The following is a 20,215-nucleotide window of genomic DNA, read 5'->3' as shown; positions in this document are numbered from 1 at the left end:
GGCAAATTCAGAACATGTTCTTAAAAAGTTGCAGTGTGAAATGTTTCCCCATTGTTTCTCTCACTCAGTCTGTTTTATAAAACAGTTTCTACTCGTTTTATCATAGTCATCTCTTTCTCGTCGAAATGACATCCCACTAATCAATGCCATGAAAGTCTCATAAGAATTATGAATAACACCTGATATAAATCCAGGTAAAGATTGATTTTCCATGAAGCAATTAAAATACACAACAAATGACCACCTGACCTCATGACTGAACTGAAAGTGGATCGACTGGCGGAGCGATGAAATTGACGGACAGCAGCCGATGACGGAAGCAACGTTAAAATGATGATTATGACAGACGATAACAGTTTGGTTTGGCTTGAAATATGGATGGTCTGCTGATGATGGACAAGTGCACTGGCAGCTGACCAATAATGGACTGGCAAAATGTACGGACACGCCCACCACTGGCTCTTATGATGTTTATTGTGATTTAGGCCTGCAATGTCTCTTCTGTCACTGACGTTTACTTTATGAACCGGAAAAATTTTCTATTCAGCTTGCCCTAAAACCCACTACCCCATCCGCCAGCCTCACATGTGCCATGCTGACCAACCCCCCCCCCCCCCCCCTCCCAACTAGGTTGTAGCTCCCAGTATGAAGTTCATATGAGGGACCCCTGATTTCCTGCTTTGAGCGCTACTCTTTCCGCTGGCCCATTTGGCCTCTTTACTGCAGCAGTGGCCTGCTTTATTTTGATGTGTGTTGACCCCCCCCCCCTGTGCCCCCCTCCACACACGTTGCGTGGCTTGAAAGCGATGCTGTGTGATTATTGTTGTCCACCGTTTGTGTGTGTGCGCGTGCGTGTTGGCTTGCTGTCGCCCCTGCAGCATGCGTGCATGTCTCTGTGTGACTGACCGCTGAGGTCCTACTGTGTCAGATTTTTTTTTTTTTTACCGTCAACTCAAACTGTGTCTGATTTAACAGGAAGCGCCATATGTGATGTACAAGAAAAACTATATGCAGCTGGACGGGAACGACCGATATGAAGGCTACTGTGTCGATTTAGCGTCCGAAATTGCAAAGCACGTGGGGATAAAATATAAGCTCTCGGTTGTCCCAGATGGGAAGTACGGAGCCCGAGATCCAGAAACCAAGACGTGGAACGGGATGGTGGGTGAACTGGTTTATGGGGTAAGTATTAGTTCAATGTACTTGACTATTTTAATGAGGTGATTTCGGACGACTTTGTCAAGGCACTTGACGATACTATTGGAGATCATCAGGAAATGATCTAGTGTAATTTAATTAATAATTATAAAATTAAGAAATCATTTGTTGACAGGGAAATTTTTATTTCTTAATCTGTCAATAACAGTGACAGGCGTGGTAAAAAAATGCTCTTCCACCAGGTGGCAGAAAATGCAATTAACTCATTCACTGCCATTCACACATTTATTCGGGAATTGAAAATATGACGTCGAGCGCCATTCCCAAATTTTACGGGTTTTGTTTTTTCTTGTTTGGGTGCCGATAAAGCGCTGCCCATGGCCTCTGGCTATGTTTTTTCCCTTTCACAAGGGGGCAGCATTTCCATTTTCCCCATGTTAGTGCTTTGTTCCAGCTTCAGCTGTTTTTAAAGCACTATATAAACCAATGTGTATGTATTGCATTGAAGCTCAGATAACTCCAGACAAATGTAATTTAGGACTTAACTCTTTTTCTGATGAAAGAAGAGAGTCTAAGGTTTCTTACGCTGCATTAAATATTTATGTAGTCCTAAAACTCAATATCCTGTCGATCCTTGAATTCAAGTAACAATGGCAAAAACCCTGGCACTGGAGTGGACACATTTTTGCACATGTCTGACAGTGAATGAGTTTAAGTCTGTTTAGACCTCTTATTATTACAACAACAAAAGAGCATTCCATTATTGTTTTTTATGAGATTTTTTTTTTAAATCTCAAACAATTGTCTCTGCTTATCATGTACTGTACTTCGGGTTTAGTCTGCAACGTTCCGATTGAATGTGTGCATGTGAAACAAAGCTCTCTTCCGATCATTGAAAAATTGCCAAAATATTATTCAGAATTGTTTTTTAAAAGATTGTGGCCTGCTAAATATGAAGTAAAAACCAGCATGTGAAAATTAAACGAAAAAAAAAGCTTGCCAGCCATGAGAAGGATGCTTGAAGGGCAAACGACACCTCTGGACAAGTTGTGTCCATAAATTGTAAAATCACTTCAAATAACTTCTACTGAGCTCATTTTATATTCGCGTTGAATATTCAGGAAGTCTTGTTTTCGAGTACTTTGTTTGGTCTGAAAACACCGTGTTGATGGTGAAATTAGAAGGAAACCTACATAAATAACGGGTTGGTGAATCGTTGTGTGTCGCAGCCAATTGCGGTAACACGCATGAAGAATGTGTAAGTTTACACAAATTCCCAGCGGACAAATCAGCCCTTTCTCGGCGCTACATTGGAGTCCAGACGGCTCGAATTGATACGGAAGGACTTCTTTAATCAATTGCAAACATTTATGCTTTCCTCTTCAGAACTATTGAAATCATATTCATAACTGGATGAGTAATAAGAAAGCATATTCTCCGAATCTGAAGCCAAAACTATCAGCCTGCGTGTTTTGGGTATTTTAGATGCTATAAAACGTTTTTCTGACGTCAGTTAGGAAACAAAAAAATGGTGTCGGTTGTCCTTTAAGTAAGGCAGCAATTGCAAGTCGATGATTCTTTCGGGCCGCTTCTCAAAGTAACGCAATTTATAATATGAAGGGCAACTCTTGGCTGCCACAGCTTAGAGTTAAAAACACGATGTGAATGCTTTTTGTGTATCTTCCTCCGCTTGGATTGTATAAAAATGTGTAATTGCCAGGGGTTCGAGTCGGGGTGAAGCTAAAGGCTGATTCATATTTCAAGGACTGCCCACATAAGCTCCCTCCGCCCCTGTCTTCCAACCCTCTTACTTGATTCATAATGCCGAGTTGGATCAGGACAAAGACACCAACCGACACAAGATGCCCATGACTCATCCCACCAAAAGAAATATTTTCTCTCGTTTTTGTAGAATGTTCTAAGTTCCTGCATTTCTCCAAACCGCTTTTCATGCATGAGTTGCCATGAAAGTTGCCGATGCGTGCTAGCTTATTAGCCGGGCTGGCATTCAACGTATTTGCAGCCCTGGAGTCCCATACAGTAGCTCCGACCGTTGCACTTTTGTCCATTTGAAGATTTCCAACTTCATCCTTATTATAGTATCAGTCTAAAAATAGTTTCCAATCACTCAGACATCAATATTATGTATTTAATTTAAAAGGGATACATAGGGAAAGATGCTGAACACATTTAATTGACGAACACGGCACTTCCTGTCGATGGTATTCACACCACTCCTAGCGCAGTCTGACGCGAACTTTAAAATGTACTTTTAAATAAGTAATACTTGTGACTATGGTATGCTGCTTCAATGTGTTATTTTGCACAGACGGGTGTAATATTGTTTCAGTGGTATGCTGAATTGGCTATTTTCGCAGGGACGATGCGAGTGGGCCTCAATCTGCAGTACATCCGCACCTAAAAGCTAGCAACCACTCATTTGATGAGAGTGAGGTTAAAATCTTAGCTAAGGAAAATAGATGGTTTCAAAGAAGAGTAAAAGAAGCAATTTTTGTAAAACAGCATAACCCTTCACTAAATCGCCATGGTGGTTTAAGATTAAATTTAGACCGTGCTTACAATAGACTTCTTAGGTCATTACCACGTAGGCTTAGTCATGCTAATAAGCTGATGGCAGAGCTAATTGGGCAATCAGAGCAAGGCATAAAACATTAAAGGTAATCAGACAGAACAAAAGAAGCAATCAGGTTATCTTCAGGGAGTAGTCGACTGCTTCCCCAACCTTAGGGCAGGAACTTATCATAGGAGAGGTCTGGCACGGCCACCTCTGTCCATTAGGAATATACAGTGTATAGGCCAGAGTTACCAGCACAAGTTTAGTTCGCTGACAAAGCTCTTCAGATGAGGAGCAAAATGTCCGACACCTTCAAAGAAGTACAGATGACGGCTGAAGAAACCTTTTCCTCTACAGCTATTTTTGTTATTGAATTATAGTGGCTTGGGGGTATGATGGCCTCCAAGTATCAATGAATGTGTTGGGAGTACATTTGTACGATAGGGAGGCTAATAAATTTGCCATAAATTCTGAGAACGCCGATTTCAAATCAGAGCCGGAGATAGCCGGAGGACATTTTTCTAGCCCCTCAGCCTACTGGAGGAGTCCCCAGGGTGTCCAAATTATTTACCTCGGGCCTGTCAATATCACGTTGAGTGTTTTATCATTAGCTCTAATCCACTGTGCCTGTTCCCGCTTCCACAGAGAGCTGACATAGCAGTGGCTCCTCTCACTATAACGTTGGTACGAGAAGAAGTGATAGACTTCTCCAAGCCCTTTATGAGCTTGGGCATCTCCATTATGATAAAGAAGCCTCAAAAGTCCAAGCCTGGCGTTTTTTCCTTCCTGGATCCGCTGGCCTATGAGATTTGGATGTGTATAGTGTTCGCCTATATCGGCGTGAGCGTGGTGCTGTTCCTGGTGAGCCGCTTCAGTCCTTACGAGTGGCATCTGGATGAGAACGATGAAGCCAAAGACCCTCAGAGCCCCCCCGACCCGCCCAACGACTTTGGCATTTTTAATAGCCTGTGGTTCTCGCTGGGTGCCTTCATGCAGCAAGGATGCGATATCTCGCCAAGGTTGGTTTGTCGCCTTCCCTCTCCACCGCCTCTCATCACCTCTATGCATTTTAGAGTCTCTTACATACATCTCCATCTTGCCATGGTGCATATAGGTTATTTTGGGCTACCGTCTCCAGTACTAACGTCATGCCTTACTAAACCCGGTCACCCCCTCCGTCTCTGTGCATCTGCCGGATTTCATGTCAGCATCCTGCATCCTGCAAAATAACTTATATTCACCATGCTGAGGGCTGTAAAATGCAGAGGGCTCATTTCATTGCAAAGTCCGACTAATTCCACGTGAACTCTTGGAGGGCTACCGTGTTTTTGCTGCATGTCCCATTTTACGGTCATCAACTTGGTGCATATAACGTATTTCATATGGGGAAAGCCGATCGCCAACCCCGTAGCGACGAAGTGCTGTCAAGTGACTACATCATGCGGACCATTTAACTCAGGTCCTCCATCCATGATTCTGTCCGTCTCTCACACGACCTCCCCGACCTCTTCCGCAAGGATTCTCAAACCACATAGAAAGGATTTTTCTGACAATGAACAGAAGGAATGGTGTACTAGCAATCGTATCTAAAGCACGTAGATGATCAACAACCTTTGTGAAAGTAGAAATGGTGGTTCCTTCGAACAATCAAACAAAAAAAAGTGTTTCGCTGGACATGAACAATGCACTGTAGCGCAATATACAGGTAGTGTTCAGTGCCATCCCAGTTTAAGAGACCATCTTGGCCTCCGTTCAAGTGAAACAATGGCCGCCTCTCGGTGCTCTTACATCTCCCATCCGCTACGCTTCCTCCTGCCAGGTCACTCTCTGGCCGCATAGTCGGCGGAGTGTGGTGGTTCTTCACCCTCATCATCATCTCCTCCTACACGGCCAACCTGGCCGCCTTCCTGACCGTGGAGAGGATGGTTTCTCCAATCGAGAGTGCAGAGGACTTGGCCAAGCAGACAGAAATCGCCTATGGGACGTTAGACTCTGGCTCCACAAAGGAGTTTTTTCGGGTGAGTGCTGGAGTCAATCTACTGACGCGCATCTGGTACAAATAAGATGACAGTTCTTTCCTAGAACTGCTTCATTTCTTATGTTGCCTGAGCTGTTATGTCACAAAACAGTACCATGGAAACATCTTTACAGTCTCCAGTCTATATTTAGCCCTTGCCCGAGATGTTACCTACCTACATAGATACAAACAGTGATCTCATTAGACCAAAGGTGTCAAACTCATTTTTTGCCATACGCAGTGTCTGAAATAGCGTCTGCCCAGACACCCGGGGTGTGCAACTCTGAAAAGTTGCCTGCCCTGGTGTCCGGTAACTTTTTGTCATGAGTTTCAGACACTACCATACGCCACATTTTAGTTACGGTTTCCTCTCGGGGGCCGTTACGAATTTGGGGAAGCCATTAAGGTGTTTAATCCCCTCCACACATTACGTCTCGAGCACACAACAAATGAATGAATTCATAGTTTTCAAATTTGAAGTGAAAAATAATGGCCATTGCCGTGGTTTACGTACGACAATTTGAAATTTTGGTTCAAACTTTAGCAAACATCATGGAATTTGACAAGTTTGACTTGCTTTAACGGGCCAAATAAAATGATGTAGCGAGCCAGATTTGGCCCCCGAGACTTGACTTTGACACCTGTGACTGACCATTGCTTGGCTCTGTAGCATTTTGGAAAAATCTTGCAATCTTTCCTGAAATTTATGATTGGAAATTAATATTTGGCTACCATTTTTACAATGTAGTTACTGGAACGTAGTGAGCCCACTTGGATCAATAAGAGCAGCAATAGCCAACTCCCCGCGGAACATGCTTGTTTATTTAAAAATGGGGGGAAAAAACGAGTCCGCATATGGCGCTGGTGTCTCTGCAGCCCTTTTTTTCAAGGCGTCCAATTGTAACAACGTCGGCTGCTGGGCTGTGGTCTGAAAGCAGTGACATGGAGCAATTGCTATGATTAGTGTCGAAGAAGGTCGCCGCTACCTCGCCGCGCCCGGCGACTCTTAAATTTAAGGAAACGATGCAACGGTTCACAACGACGGTGTGGATTCACCCAAGCTGAACTCTTTGCAATAGGAAAAGACTGGTTGTGGCTTTTACCGCTTCACTGTGAAAATTTCTCCTTTTCCTATGTCTTCATTTTAGAGTCCACAGTAATTTTTTTTTTTTTTTACATGCAAAAGCCTGCTAAATCCCACCGCTCACGATAAAGGAACATCAGCTACTGTACACTGTGTTCCATGTAATATTTGAGCGGGAGGAATATATCTGACAGGCTTTTTGGAGAATCATCGAATTAAATGCTTCTTGAGGAGAACATCTCCTAAATCCGTTGTAGAGTGCTTTGAAACTATTTGGGGATTTGGCTCATCTGATTTTGATTTACAGTGTTATTATTATCATTATAAGTATGTCGTTGACAGACTTTTTCCTCACTCAGTGTTGTTATATTGAATTCAAGATTAGTCAATCGATAATGGATCTAGCTAATATATTTAGCGATGTTTTAATTAAGGCATGACTACATCTTTGAGATGTCAGCCACTTGCATCATGAGCAAACTTCCGTCCAGTTGCAATACACTTTGCTGCTGTGAAATGCAAATTCCTCCACTGCGAGACTAATAAAGGCAAATCCAATCCAATCCAATAATAGAATTAAAAAAAATGCTGCTGACAAGCATTCATCGGCATATGATGCAGAAAAAATATAAATGTTTGACTGTAAATGTCAGAACTGTCAACTGCTACTATTGTCAAATTAGAACTGTTTATAGTACGTGAACACTGCAATGATTAAAAATTGCGCATAAGGTCAAGAATGATTCACAAAGTAGACTATAGCCCAAGCTCACAATTTGTTAGGTTGACACCGCTGTGATTTATATTCCTGCGGCAAGCATCAGGACTCACATTGCTTTATTTGACGCAAAATATGCAGAGAATAACAAACAGCATTTGCGAGAAACAAAAGAGCTCTCTTATTTCATGATGTCCCCTCCCATCATCAAATTATGGCATGAAGTCTAAAATAAATAAGACGGTGATTCGGAGCGTGGTCATTTATCTGCCTGTGGTTATGGCGCTCATGCCGCTAGCAGCGCAGTGACAAATGGCTTCTTGAAGACATTTGGAAGCTAATGAAAAGTTTTCCTCTGAGGCGCTGCTTCTTCACTCAACTCAAACAGAAGGTCACATTATCCCTCTTTAATGCGGCGTCACTCCCCTTGCCATGTATAGCAGATGTTCATGTTTTTCAACGTCAGCAAATCAGGTAGAGGACATTTGTACCACCCTGGCTAGTTCATATTAAAATTCGTCCTAATTTCACCTTAAACAAACTCCTAATATTTTTATGAAACAGTCAATCTTTGAACGAGCTCTGCACAAGTAATGAAAACCTGTGCAGAATTGACACCTACTCCAAACAATTGCTTGTCAACGTCATAATATGTTGGTCAATCACCTATTTTGTCAAGATGAAACTCCTTAACTCACTACAACATGTTTTTAACCACAAAATGCCACCAGGTGGCCAAGCACTTTTTAAAAATGCAATTCCTCAACTCACTCAAACATATCCCTTCAGTTATTCACTGACATTCACTAATTTATTCATGAATTGAAAATATGACGTAAAGCACCATTCTCGAATTTGTTCAGGTTTTGTTTTTTTCATGGTTGCCCTCCGCCATTGTTTTTATTTCTTTTCCACAAGGGGGCAGCATTTCCCTTTTTTCCATCTTAGCACTTTGTTCCAGCTTCAGCGCTCTATAAACCAATATGTATGGATTGTGTTGTATTTTGGAGAACCACCCTCATTTCAAGCTCATATAACACATCTAATTTAGGAATTAACTTTTTTTTCTGAGGAAAGAAAGAAAGGTTTCTTTAGATGCATTGAATGTTTACATAGTACTAAAAGTCAAAGTCAGCTTTATTGTCAAATATGCTAATATGCATGACATATAGCACAGAGAAATTACTGTCCTCTCGGACCCAGCATGCAAGGCACTTATAATGACATTAACAAACATAATAAACATGAAAACGCCAATTTGCACGGGGGGGGGGAGCCGCTGCGTGTTCAAACAAAATAAAACACAATATTCTGTGGGTCCTGTAATTTGAGTGAAAAATGAGAAAACCCTTGGCACTGCAGTGGACACATTTTTGCATATTGTCCGGCAGTGAATGAGTTAATACTAAGATGCCAAAAGCTAGTGTCAAACCCCTTAGTTTGTCCAAACCACCGCGCCAATTAAATTCAACATAATTCTTTCGCAGCAATATGGCACAGAAGAGTTCTGTTAAATTGAATCTGTTGAATTGAATCTGTTGAATTGAAAACGGTCAACTCAATTCAACATCGGCCCTTGGAATTGATGCCAAAAGGTGGTGCCAAAGCACTATTTTAGTCTGAAATTAAGATCCTCCATTCACTTTATCAGTTAATTGGCACCATGCCACATGTCACAAAGTGATTCTTTGCATTAGCCTAAAACACAATAGATGACTACTGTATGCGCTTTGCCAAACTCTCCACTTTTTCCACATGCTGGCAAACTTTATTGCAGTGGTCTTTGAGTCACGTGACTTTGGATGTTTTCAATTACAACTAACAAGCATTTGTGACTCCGAGCTCTTAGGTGCTGGTGGGATCAGACAAGGACGAGGTCATTTGAGCTTGTTCCTCCCGAGTTGAAACATGGCTGTTATTTATCTCGACTGCGCTGCCAGAATATCTGACCTCAGGCTCCTGGCGCAAAGCCCGCAATTGCTCAACCTCGCCGCTTGACTGAAAACTTGAACTAACTGGACGAATTTAAAAGATTTGCAAGGCGCAGAAGACTGTTCGGATGTTTTGCACGAGTGCAGGGATGACAGTCATTTTTGTCGCGGGCGACGTTGTAGTGACGATTTCCTTTCGAGGGCCCGTCATGGATTTTGGGAAACCATACAAATGTTCAACTCATTCACTGCCAGTCATGTGCAAAAAATGTGTCCACTCCAGTGCCAGGGTTTTTGCCATTGTCACTTGAATTCTAGGACCCACAGAATACTGAGTTTTAGGACGAGATAAATATTCAATGCAGTGTAAGAAACCTTAGACTCACTTATTTCATCAGGAAAAATAGTTCATTCCTAAATTATATGGGTCTGGAGTTATATGAGTTTGAAATGAGGGTGGCTGTCCAAAATACAATGCAGTACATACATATTGGTTTATATAGTGCTTTAACAACAGCTGAACCTGGAACAACGCACTAACATGGAAATAAAAGGGAAATGCTTCCCCCTTGTGGAAAAGAAGAAACATTGCCAGAGGCCATGGCCAGCGCTTGAAATAACAAAACCCGATAAAATTCGGCAATGGCACTCTCTGTCATATTTTCAACTTGCAAATAAATTTGTGAATGAGTTAGTCGTCTCACATTTTACACACGGCGCACAACAAAATTTAGAAATCAAAATCCATGAATAATAATGACTGTTATTGTGGTTTACATACGACAATTTGAAATTTTGGTGCAGATTTGAGCAGGTATGACGGAATTTCAATGATTTACTTTCGCAGGTCGAATAAAATGATGTGGCGGTCCAGATTTGGCCCCCGGGCCTTGACTTTGACACCTGTGTGCTCGTCCAATGAAATATTGACACGACAGTCTAGCAACTGTGTATAAATTAGACAAAAAATGATGCTGCGGTCATGGAGAAACAGAATAATTTTCAGTGCAATTTTAAGTTCAGTTTTCATTTTATGTCATGTTTAAGAACACATAACCTGACGCTGTTTTTTCTCTTTTCCCCTCCCCAAATGCAGCGCTCCAAAATAGCCGTTTATGAGAAAATGTGGTCATATATGAAATCGGCAGAGCCGTCGGTGTTTGCCAAGACAACACCTGATGGGGTCTCCCGGGTACGAAAGTCGAAGGGCAAGTTCGCCTTTCTCCTGGAGTCCACAATGAATGAGTACATAGAGCAGCGAAAGCCGTGCGACACCATGAAAGTGGGCGGAAACCTCGACTCCAAAGGCTACGGCGTGGCCACGCCCAAAGGCTCTGCATTAAGGTGGGTGGGATAATATAACAATGCGCTCACTGTTGTTATAGTATTCCACCCACCCTGATGTTACCTTGACTCACTCTTCCATTCTCTACTCTTCAGTCGTTTCAATTCAATCTACATGTCCGTCCATCTTGATTTGTCCGTCTGGTTTGACTCTTACTTCCCTTCTCTCACACCTTTTTCTTTTCTTGTTGTAATGCCCTCCATATTTGCCCTGTTCTTCCTCATCATGTGTTTCTGTGGTGACTTTGTTTCCTAATTGACCTTTTTTGTTGCATTTGCAAGTTGAGAGTTTTTGATGATGAACGTTGAGCAGCATGCTGGATGTTTTTCTGTACTAAATTCAACAATGGTTGTCCTCATCCCGCGCACTTGCCCAATACACGACTCACAAAACGTTAGGGGTGTTGGGCTTTAGGGTGAAATTTCAAAGCAAAGCTAAAATGAACGATAACCTTTGTAGAGGAAGTGTAAATTTTGAATGCGTGTGTCTGACTCTTCAATAGTTGCGTACTTACATGCTACTTGACGTTCGCTAACAAGGAGCTAAATGGCAACATTCACAGCAGGTGTTCGAGCCAACGGTTACTTACTATAATACATAACATTTCATTGAATGCAATGACAAAAAAAAATTGATTCGCCTATGTTTCCAACTACTTCTGAGGAGGATTTATTCCATTTTTTTCTTTTTCTGCCTTAAAATAAGACCTGTATCCAATTCCACTACTTCGTATCAGTAATTGGCCGTCCCTGCTATATAACATTAACTTATACTAACATGAAGATGGAATTGCATCCAATTTCACTCATTCAGTGCCAGACGTGTGCCACAATGTGTCTACTCCAAGGCCAGGGTTTTTGTCACTTTCACTCAAATTCTAGAATCCACACAATATTGAGTTTTAAGACTACATACACATTCAATGCAGTGTAAGAAACCTTAGACTCACTGCTTAAATTGGAAGAAAAAAGTTTATTTCGAGCTTATTTGTTTGTAGAAAAAAATATTTAATTCCTAAGTTATATGGGTCTGGAGTTATCTGAGCTTGAAATGGGGGCGGCTGTACAAAAGGCAAATGCTACCCCGTTACGGGAGGCAAAAACGTTACCAGAGGTCTTATCAGCGCTTTATCGGCACAAATTCGGGAATGGCGCTCCATGTCATATTTTCAATTCCCGGATGAATTCAAGAATGGCAGTGAATGAGTTAAAAAATATTGCAAGACCTCCCCTCTGTAACTGAAACATCCATAAACCAAGCTACTATTTTCCATTGAAATGAATGGAAATGCAGCCATTTCGTTCCAGCCACACAACAGCGTTGCATTGTGGAATCTGGCGGCTATTTTAGGCACTGACCCTTCTGCAGGGATATTTCACAAATACAATATTATGTAACCTGAGATAGTTATAATTTCTTAAAAATTGTACGTAAACCAGGTATTTCATAAACTGAGCTCCATTGTATGCAATTTCATTTAAAAATGGGGCAAATAAATTTATTTATGAGGAACAGTACCTCACCATTGCAAGGTTTGAAAATAAATTCTCTCATAGGGAAGTGGCCAGTGAGCTGACCATGTTATCAATAAATTGCCACAAAGACACCGGAAGCATCACAGAAAGTTATAGAAATAAAATGCCTTGGACACGTCTGTGTAAGCTCTCAGTCGTAGAGGAGTGGTCCATCGATGAAAAGGTTTCTTCAGCCGTCATATGTACTTCTTTGCAGGTGTCGGACGTTTTCGCCTCTTATCCAAGATGCTTCTTCAGCGCTGAAGAAGCATCTTGGATAAGAGGCGAAACGTCCGACACCTTCAAAGAAGTACAGATGACTGCTGAAGACACCTTTTCATCAATGCCTTGGACATTTTCATGGACGCAATATTGAAACGCTGAAAAGTAAGACACGTGCATTGAAAAGTTTCGAGATTGTTGAAATAAAGTTGACCTGTAAAGGTTCTTGTGCATTTTGAGATTCATCCAGAAATTTCTCCCAAAAGCCGAATGGAGCCTAACTTTCTGTGAGCAGTGCAAGTTCAAACAGTGTGACTCTCCATGCCACCTCTCTAAGTATGGATGTCAAAGTGCCTCTTACCTTTCCCCACGCTATTGCAAATTCTCTACCAATTTGTCCCTTCCGTGCTCCCCGAATGAACCACTGATTTACAACGGCTATTATATTTATGATATTTCCCACTATTAGATTTCTCACGGACCTGTTCCTTTTCTTACAAGTTATGTTTTATCGTTTCAAGAAATGCTGTTAACCTGGCAGTGTTAAAACTGAATGAGCAAGGCCTCTTGGACAAATTGAAAAACAAATGGTGGTACGACAAAGGAGAGTGCGGCAGCGGGGGAGGTGACTCTAAGGTCAGCCTCAATGTCACCAAAGTCGGGTGTCCCAAAAAAAAAAAAGAGTAATCGGCAAGGTTGACGTCACTTTCAAAATCAACGGCGGCTTCATTCTAGATGAATCTTCATCTCAGTTCTCTTTATGTACTGCCGCTGAAATCGAGTGGGAACCCTTTCTTTGGCTAATGAAAAAAGTATAGATGAGTGATGTGTGACTATTTTGGGGCGTTTGGCGTGTGGCTAGGAAAGACGGCGAACGTTTATGAGGCCTGCTTTTTCTAACCACATGCCAAAGTGAAAACGTCTTTAAGGTTAACATTCAAAACTTCCAAAAATCCGCTCCCCAGCGGGCGCTAATAGTTCAGGCTCAGGGGACAGCGTTGTCTTGAGGGGATGAAGCATTACAGGCAAACGTGAGAATTCTAAACAGACAAGTAACGTGCAGCATATGGAGTTGATCTTCACACAAGTCTCCATGGTCACCCCCATGTGGTGAATGGAATCCTGCACAATGACACATTTGTGCCATTTACATCATCACATCCCTGTCCATTTTATTTATTTATTTATTTATTTGTGCATTTATGTATTTTTGGGGGGAGGGTACAGTAGTGTGCAAATATTATGTTTGACAATTTGTTTCTTTTGGTCACAATTTACTACACCAGTGCAGTGAATCCCTGTTTATCATGGAGGTTAAATTCCTTGACCTCATCACAAGTTGGAACAACAATATAGAGATACCATTTAAGAACTTTTTTTAATTAATCGACAACTAATCAATAACCAAATTAACTTGCTCCCAGTTTTTTTTTGTCACTCTAAGTTGAATTTTACTGTAAAACTACCCCACAACAAAGGGAATTATACATTGTATATTTCAGCATCAAATTTTAACCAAACTATATGCAGTATTAAAAAGCTAAAAAAGCTAACAGGCCATGCAAAACACCATAGATGAGTTCATACAAAATGTGCATTGACGTTACTTTAAATGGAGGAAAATACTCCAGGCATATACATGTACAGCAAACCCTACTCTGCGGATTTTCCCCATTAACAGCCAAAAAATGAGGGATTACTGTATTAATGTCAATTATCGATGTTTAGTTCTTCTTCTCAACCTCCTCTTCTTGTTCTTAATTTCCCAGTGCTGCCGCAGTATAATGTGGTACTCCACTAAAGACACACAATTTTGACTAGACAATTTGAATGTCTGCTTATAATAGCATTGCTGAAACAACAAAATGCCATGACATACAGACGCTCCCCTACTTACGAACATCCGAGGTACGATCAACTGTACATACAAACATTTTTTGTGGGTATGTCGAAAAATGTTTGGACAGAGATGCTGTTAGTTAGATTTTGTTTTGTGCACCATTTTCAGAGTAGTGCTTCTTTCCGCCGCTAACACCGACGTGAGGCGCTGTGAGAGCTCGCCCAGCATCCACCCAACTGTTTGTCAAAGTGCCTGAATGTGGAAACGCATCTCCATCGTGCTAAAAACTTTGACATTTTTATTGTTAAATATCTCTTGCATCCATTATTCAATATGGTTGGTGAAAAAAGAAAGGCGGAGAGTGAAAGTGTAAAGAAAGAGGCAAGCCATTTCATGTGAAATGACAGTGGCAACAATAAAGAAGCTAGATGCGGGTAAGAAAATGGTTTGAGTTGCACGTGCATGCAACATGAATCGTACTTATATAAACCTTAAAGCACAACCGACGTCACTTTTTTGTTTCCTCACTGACATCAGAAAATCGTTTTATAGCATCTAAAATACCCAAAACACGCAGTATGATATTTTTAGTCAAATGCAAAACACCTATCAAAATGACTAAAAAGTACTTCAATTTGAAACCGGAAGTGGCCAGTTTCAGAAGGTCCCGCCCCCATGTTCGTGGTGTCACGGCAAGACGTCTTCCCTTGCTCGAAAATCAAAACAATGGGTTCAGATTCGGAGAATATGCTTTCTTGTTTGTTACTCATCCAATTATGAATATGATTCAAATAATTCTGAAGAAGAAAGCATACATGTTTGCAATCGTTTAAAGAATTTATTCTGTGTTATTTTGAGGCATGAGGGGTGGGAAATGTCGCACCCAAAAAAGGCAGAAAATGGCGACAAAGCCGTATAAGGAATTAATCAGCCCGTTTCCACAAGCTGATTAATTCCTTACATGGAGCTTCGTCGCGCTTCTTTTTGGTCCTACACGACGTTTTCAGACCAAAGTACAGTGAGACCTCAATTTACGAACTTAATTGGTTCCAAGACAGAGTGTGTAAGGCGAAAAGTGTGTAAAAAAAAATTCCCATAGGAAACCATTAAAATGGGAATAATCCGTTCCTGGGGTTCCATAAAATATACTTTTCAACTAAATAAGCCTTAAAACTACACACAACATACCATATTCTATGTACAATAAATGTGCTATTGTATTGTAACGAAAGAAATACACTGCATTGTATCATAAAGTCGTTTTATTTACCTTTATGATGGTCATTGATGGCTTGATGCAATGGTGTTGGAGGTCGAAGGTCAAAGGGAATTGCTGTTTGGAAAGAGATGCACATTACATGAGGACTGTAATTAAAGAAATACACTGTGCTGTAAAATACAGTTTTCTTTGCCTTTTTGATGGTCGTTGATGGCTTACGGAAGGAGAGTCACCCTCCATAAGGACTGTTGGTAACTTAACCTCTGGTGTGGCTTCTCTTCTTTTTTCTTTGGAGACTCCTCATCATTTTTGCTGATTAAAAACCTCTTAATTGACACCTGTTGCTTTCTGACTTGTAAGGTCTTACGAAGCTGAGGCATCACATTGTTGCCTGCGTGTTTGGGGTATTTTAGATGCTATAAAACGTTATTCTGATGTCAGTAAGGAAACAAAAAAAATGGTGTCGGTTGTACTTTAAACATACATTCCATACAAAATATAGCACTGAAGCAATTTACGAACGAATTCGCCTTACGAAAGACCGTTCGGAACGTCGTAAGTTGGGGGGCGTCTGTACTTGGACTTTTTCTGCAGTACTTTTGTAAATTTTCATAGTTTCCACATTGTTACGTGCATGTCACTAATGAGGCTCGGAGAGTGAGCACGGTCATACAATAGTTACACCGCGCAGCCATCTCTACCTTCCTTTCAGTTTACAGCACAACGTCACAGAATGAAACAGGGTACACGACCCTAAATCATTGTCTTCTCAACTTTCGCTGCTAAGCAGGATACGGATACTCACGGGGGTGGTCGGGGGCCGAGCTCGAACCGAGCGGTCTCCTCTCCGACATTGAGCCTCCATTCATCGCTCAGACAGACGATAGACAAGCAGATGTGAGATTCTGTGGCCTTGATTTCTTTCACTTTCAGAAATACCGGCGTGGTTAGCCTGGGGGCGTAATATATTGTAAATAACAAACACCCAGGATATTTAACATGAATGGAAACCTTTTGTCACTGACAGTGAGGAATTACAGAAAACAAATTCCAATATGATGCGCGGAAATAATACGTCACTGACTGATGTGTCTGTCCGTGTGCTACAGTATGTCAACATTTATGGGTGTTTTTGCCTTGCAGACAAGCGTTATAGTAAACTAATGACAAAAAAACAATCAAAGCTGGCGTACTTTCGAGTACGTTTTAACGAATACTTTCGAGTACGTTTTAACGAATTTGCCAGTCAATTGATTTTTAAACTCGACTGTTACAAATAATATTTACCAACCCTGCAGAGTGTGTTTAATGACTTAGTTGATCTTTCGTTGCATTACAAAATTTGAATGTGATCCAATCCGGAATTGGTATTGGCTTTCCATGAATGAAATGCAAACATTATGCAATGTGAACCACTGTAGTTTGAATGACCCTTATTGTCGAGTTGGGCATAAAATGACAAACATAAAAATAGCTCCTTGAAACTAAAATGGGAATAGAGCATACCTGCAACTTGCATGCACACTTCTCTGGCACCTCAACACACAGTTGATTGCAATGCCAAACAGGTGTACCCTGGAGACTCCGCCCATCCACCTGTGACTTAAGAAAATACAACCATCACCCATGAAAATATAATAATAATAATAATAATACAGTTCATTTATAAGCGCCTTTCAAAATTGTCAGGGTCACTTAACAGTCACAGGATACGTTTTTCTGTGGGTGAGCAGCGGCAGCCACACGCGCCAGCGTTCACTCAACCCGGAAGTACTGTAACTTAAATAGATAGAAAGCTAGCTAGCTAGTAGATAGCCAGCCACCCTGCCAGATAGCTAATAATAATAATAATAATAAAAATAATTTATGTCATACACATTAATCCATTTTCTAATGTGTTTTTCTTCACGGGGGTCATGTTGGAGCCTCCCCGAACTAGTTGCCAACCAATCCACACATTTATGAACAACTATTTGCGCTCACAATGACACCACATGACATTTTAGAGTATTCCATTAACCGGCCATGTTTTTCGAATGTGGGAGCAAGCCGCAGTACCTGCAGAAAACCCACAGAAGTTCACCTTTTAAGTCCATTATAGCATCTTTGGTGAATTTCACTCAAACGCCCACCAACTCACCTTCATTTTGATGATGTCACTGTCAAACCTTTTTTACATTTTGTTCATCAACAAAGGGTTCCCGTCTGATCCAGCTTGTTGGCAGCCATAAGGAGCCTTCATCTTTGGAAACCCCAACTCACCTTGTAGAAGCCGCCCACACTCGGCAAACTTAAACCTGGCGTTCAGTATGTGCCGATTACTCCAAGCGACACGGGAAGGGTCTGGCACGCTCGGGTATAGAGGTTGAGGTCATACCTAACTTGTGCACTGCCCCGATTTAGCGTTGCTCGCTACGTGTCACGTCTTAGGCCAGCACCCTGCCCGTGGTCGCTTTTTCAGTTATCAAGTCGTTGACAAAAGTTGAATAACATAAAATAACATCATCAAATGTTATTTATGTTATTTCCCACGTGAAGCACTCCAGTAAACCTCGCAGTATTGAAACTCAGTGAGCAAGGCATCTTAGACAAGCTGAAAAACAAATGGTGGTACGATAAAGGTGAATGTGGAACCAAGGACTCGGGAAGTAAGGTCAGTCGCTGCAGGTCTTCTTATACTGATTGCCCAAAAGCAGTGCATTGTGGCCTTGTTGTTCATTTCTGCATCGCTGACATTGACGCTGCAACTTCACGATGAAACTTGATCATGATTCATGCATGTCCAAGATTACATTTTTTATTTTATTTTACCGTAATTGACCTACACAGCATGTACACACTCAGCTTTTTCAAGTCATGCCATCAAGCACGGCTGAAATGAAACCATCCTGCTGCTATTTAATCATCCAGGCTGCTATTGAAATGGAATTTATTGGTGTTTGCGTTTGCAAGCTCGATTTATCTTGTTTTCTCACTTCCGGACAAAGTCCTCGCTGACTCTTAGACGCCACTTTAACCTCAAAGGGGTGTCTTAAAAGTCATCATTTTCTGCGGAATTGTCAAGCTGAGAAACAAAGGTAGCAATCAATTGGCATAAAACAATAGGCTCCAACTCCTTATTTTACATTTATTATTGAAATAATCATGCTGCAGTTACTATTTGTAGTAATTATACAAAACCATTTTATGAAACGGTGATGTCATAACTCAAAAGTTGTAACAACAGCAGAATTATATAGTAAAAAGCCAGTGAGCACATATAATTCCCTATTAACTCATTCACTGCCATTCCCGAATTTATTCGGGAATTGAAAATATGACGTGGAGCGCTATTCCCTGAATTGTTTGGGTTTTGCTTTTTCTTGCGGGGGGTTGTCGATAAAGCGCTGGTTAGACCTCTGGCAATGTTTTTCTTCCCTTCCACGAGGGGCCAGCATTTGTCTTTTGTCCTTGTTAGCGCTTTGTTACAGCTTCAGCTGTTGTTAAAGCACTATATAAATCAATATGTATGCATTGTGTTTTGCACAGCCGCCCCTATTTCAAGTTCAGATTACTCCAGACCCATATAATTTAGGAATTAACTCATTTTTACTGATGAAAGAAGACAGTCTAAGGTTTATTAATGCTGCATTCAATGTTTATGTAGTCCTAAAACTAAATATATTGTGGGTCCTGCAATTTGAGTGAAAATGACAAAAACCCTGGCACTAGAGTGGACGCATTTTTGCACATCGTCTGGCAGTGAATGAGTTAATCGTCATTTTTTTTCAGCTAATTGTTGTAATAACATCAACATTTCCTCACGTTCATGAGTGAAATAGTCATGTCACAGGTAATAGCTATAAAGTCATTTGTAAATATTAGTCAATACTTGTAAAAAGTTTGCCATTTTTTTCTCAATCTCTTTGAGAAATGTTACAGCTAATAATTGTGATGGCAATGTAATAAATATTGTAATCATATAGCTATCAAGCCAAGTGTTGTGTTGTAACAACACAGTAATAACTGCACATTTTTAGAACAGCTTCACGAGATACTATTGCAAATGCGGAAACTCACATAAATTGCTTTCAATATAATTGTTTGGCGTTTAATAGCAGCAAAATGGAGTTAGTTTGAGGTCATTAACTGAGCGTGTAACTTGTAGACCTGTACGACCATGACCGCCTTCCTTTAAAAAAAAAAACAGCAGCCATTAAAAGACTTCTCTGCATTCACCTTCCTAGTTGTTAATTGTTTATGAGTTGTCAGAATCCGCGAGGATATTAAGAATCAGCTTTGCAGTCGCACTGTGCCAGTTCCAAAAAAGCCTTAACGGTGGTCTTTACCTCCCCCAGGACAAGACAAGTGCACTAAGCCTGAGCAATGTGGCAGGGGTCTTCTATATTCTGGTAGGGGGGCTGGGTCTGGCTATGACTGTGGCCCTCGTAGAGTTTTGCTACAAGTCTCGGCAAGAGACCAAAAGACTCAAACTGGCAAAGAACGCACAAAATTTTAAACCGGCCCCTCCGGTGAACACCCAGAATTTTGCCACGTATCGTGAAGGCTACAACGTGTACGGGATGGAGAGCGTAAAAATCTAAACGGTATGG

General features: G+C 41.2%; 1 protein-coding gene across 5 annotated transcripts in view; it reads left to right on the top strand.

Moving 5' to 3' along the window:
• gria3a (glutamate receptor, ionotropic, AMPA 3a) overlaps window positions 1-20,215 on the top strand; it is a 69,580-nt gene that overhangs the window by 47,482 nt on the left and 1,883 nt on the right. The window contains exons 10-16 of one of the 5 annotated variants that reach the window (XR_016117897.1): window positions 976-1,182; window positions 4,379-4,752; window positions 5,553-5,751; window positions 10,580-10,827; window positions 13,086-13,200; window positions 18,162-18,276; window positions 19,961-20,084. Coding sequence is in view for 4 of the 5 variants with exons in the window: in XM_089017339.1 (XP_088873465.1) it covers window positions 976-1,182; window positions 4,379-4,752; window positions 5,553-5,751; window positions 10,580-10,827; window positions 18,162-18,276; window positions 19,961-20,206 (1,389 nt within the window). In the remaining variant the exon portion in view is untranslated. Of the gene's footprint in view, window positions 1-975; window positions 1,183-4,378; window positions 4,753-5,552; window positions 5,752-10,579; window positions 10,828-13,085; window positions 13,201-18,161; window positions 18,329-19,960; window positions 20,210-20,215 lie in introns of those variants that run through there. The other 4 variants (XM_089017339.1, XM_089017338.1, XM_089017340.1 and 1 more) reach the window with 4 other exon arrangements.

Source organism: Hippocampus bargibanti, linkage group LG16, assembly GCF_051943395.1.
Source record: "Hippocampus bargibanti isolate YZ-2025 linkage group LG16, ASM5194339v1, whole genome shotgun sequence".
Lineage (NCBI taxonomy): Eukaryota > Metazoa > Chordata > Actinopteri > Syngnathiformes > Syngnathidae > Hippocampus > Hippocampus bargibanti.
Note: the sequence above shows the minus strand (reverse complement) of the source record. Positions and strands in the feature narration are given on the sequence as shown.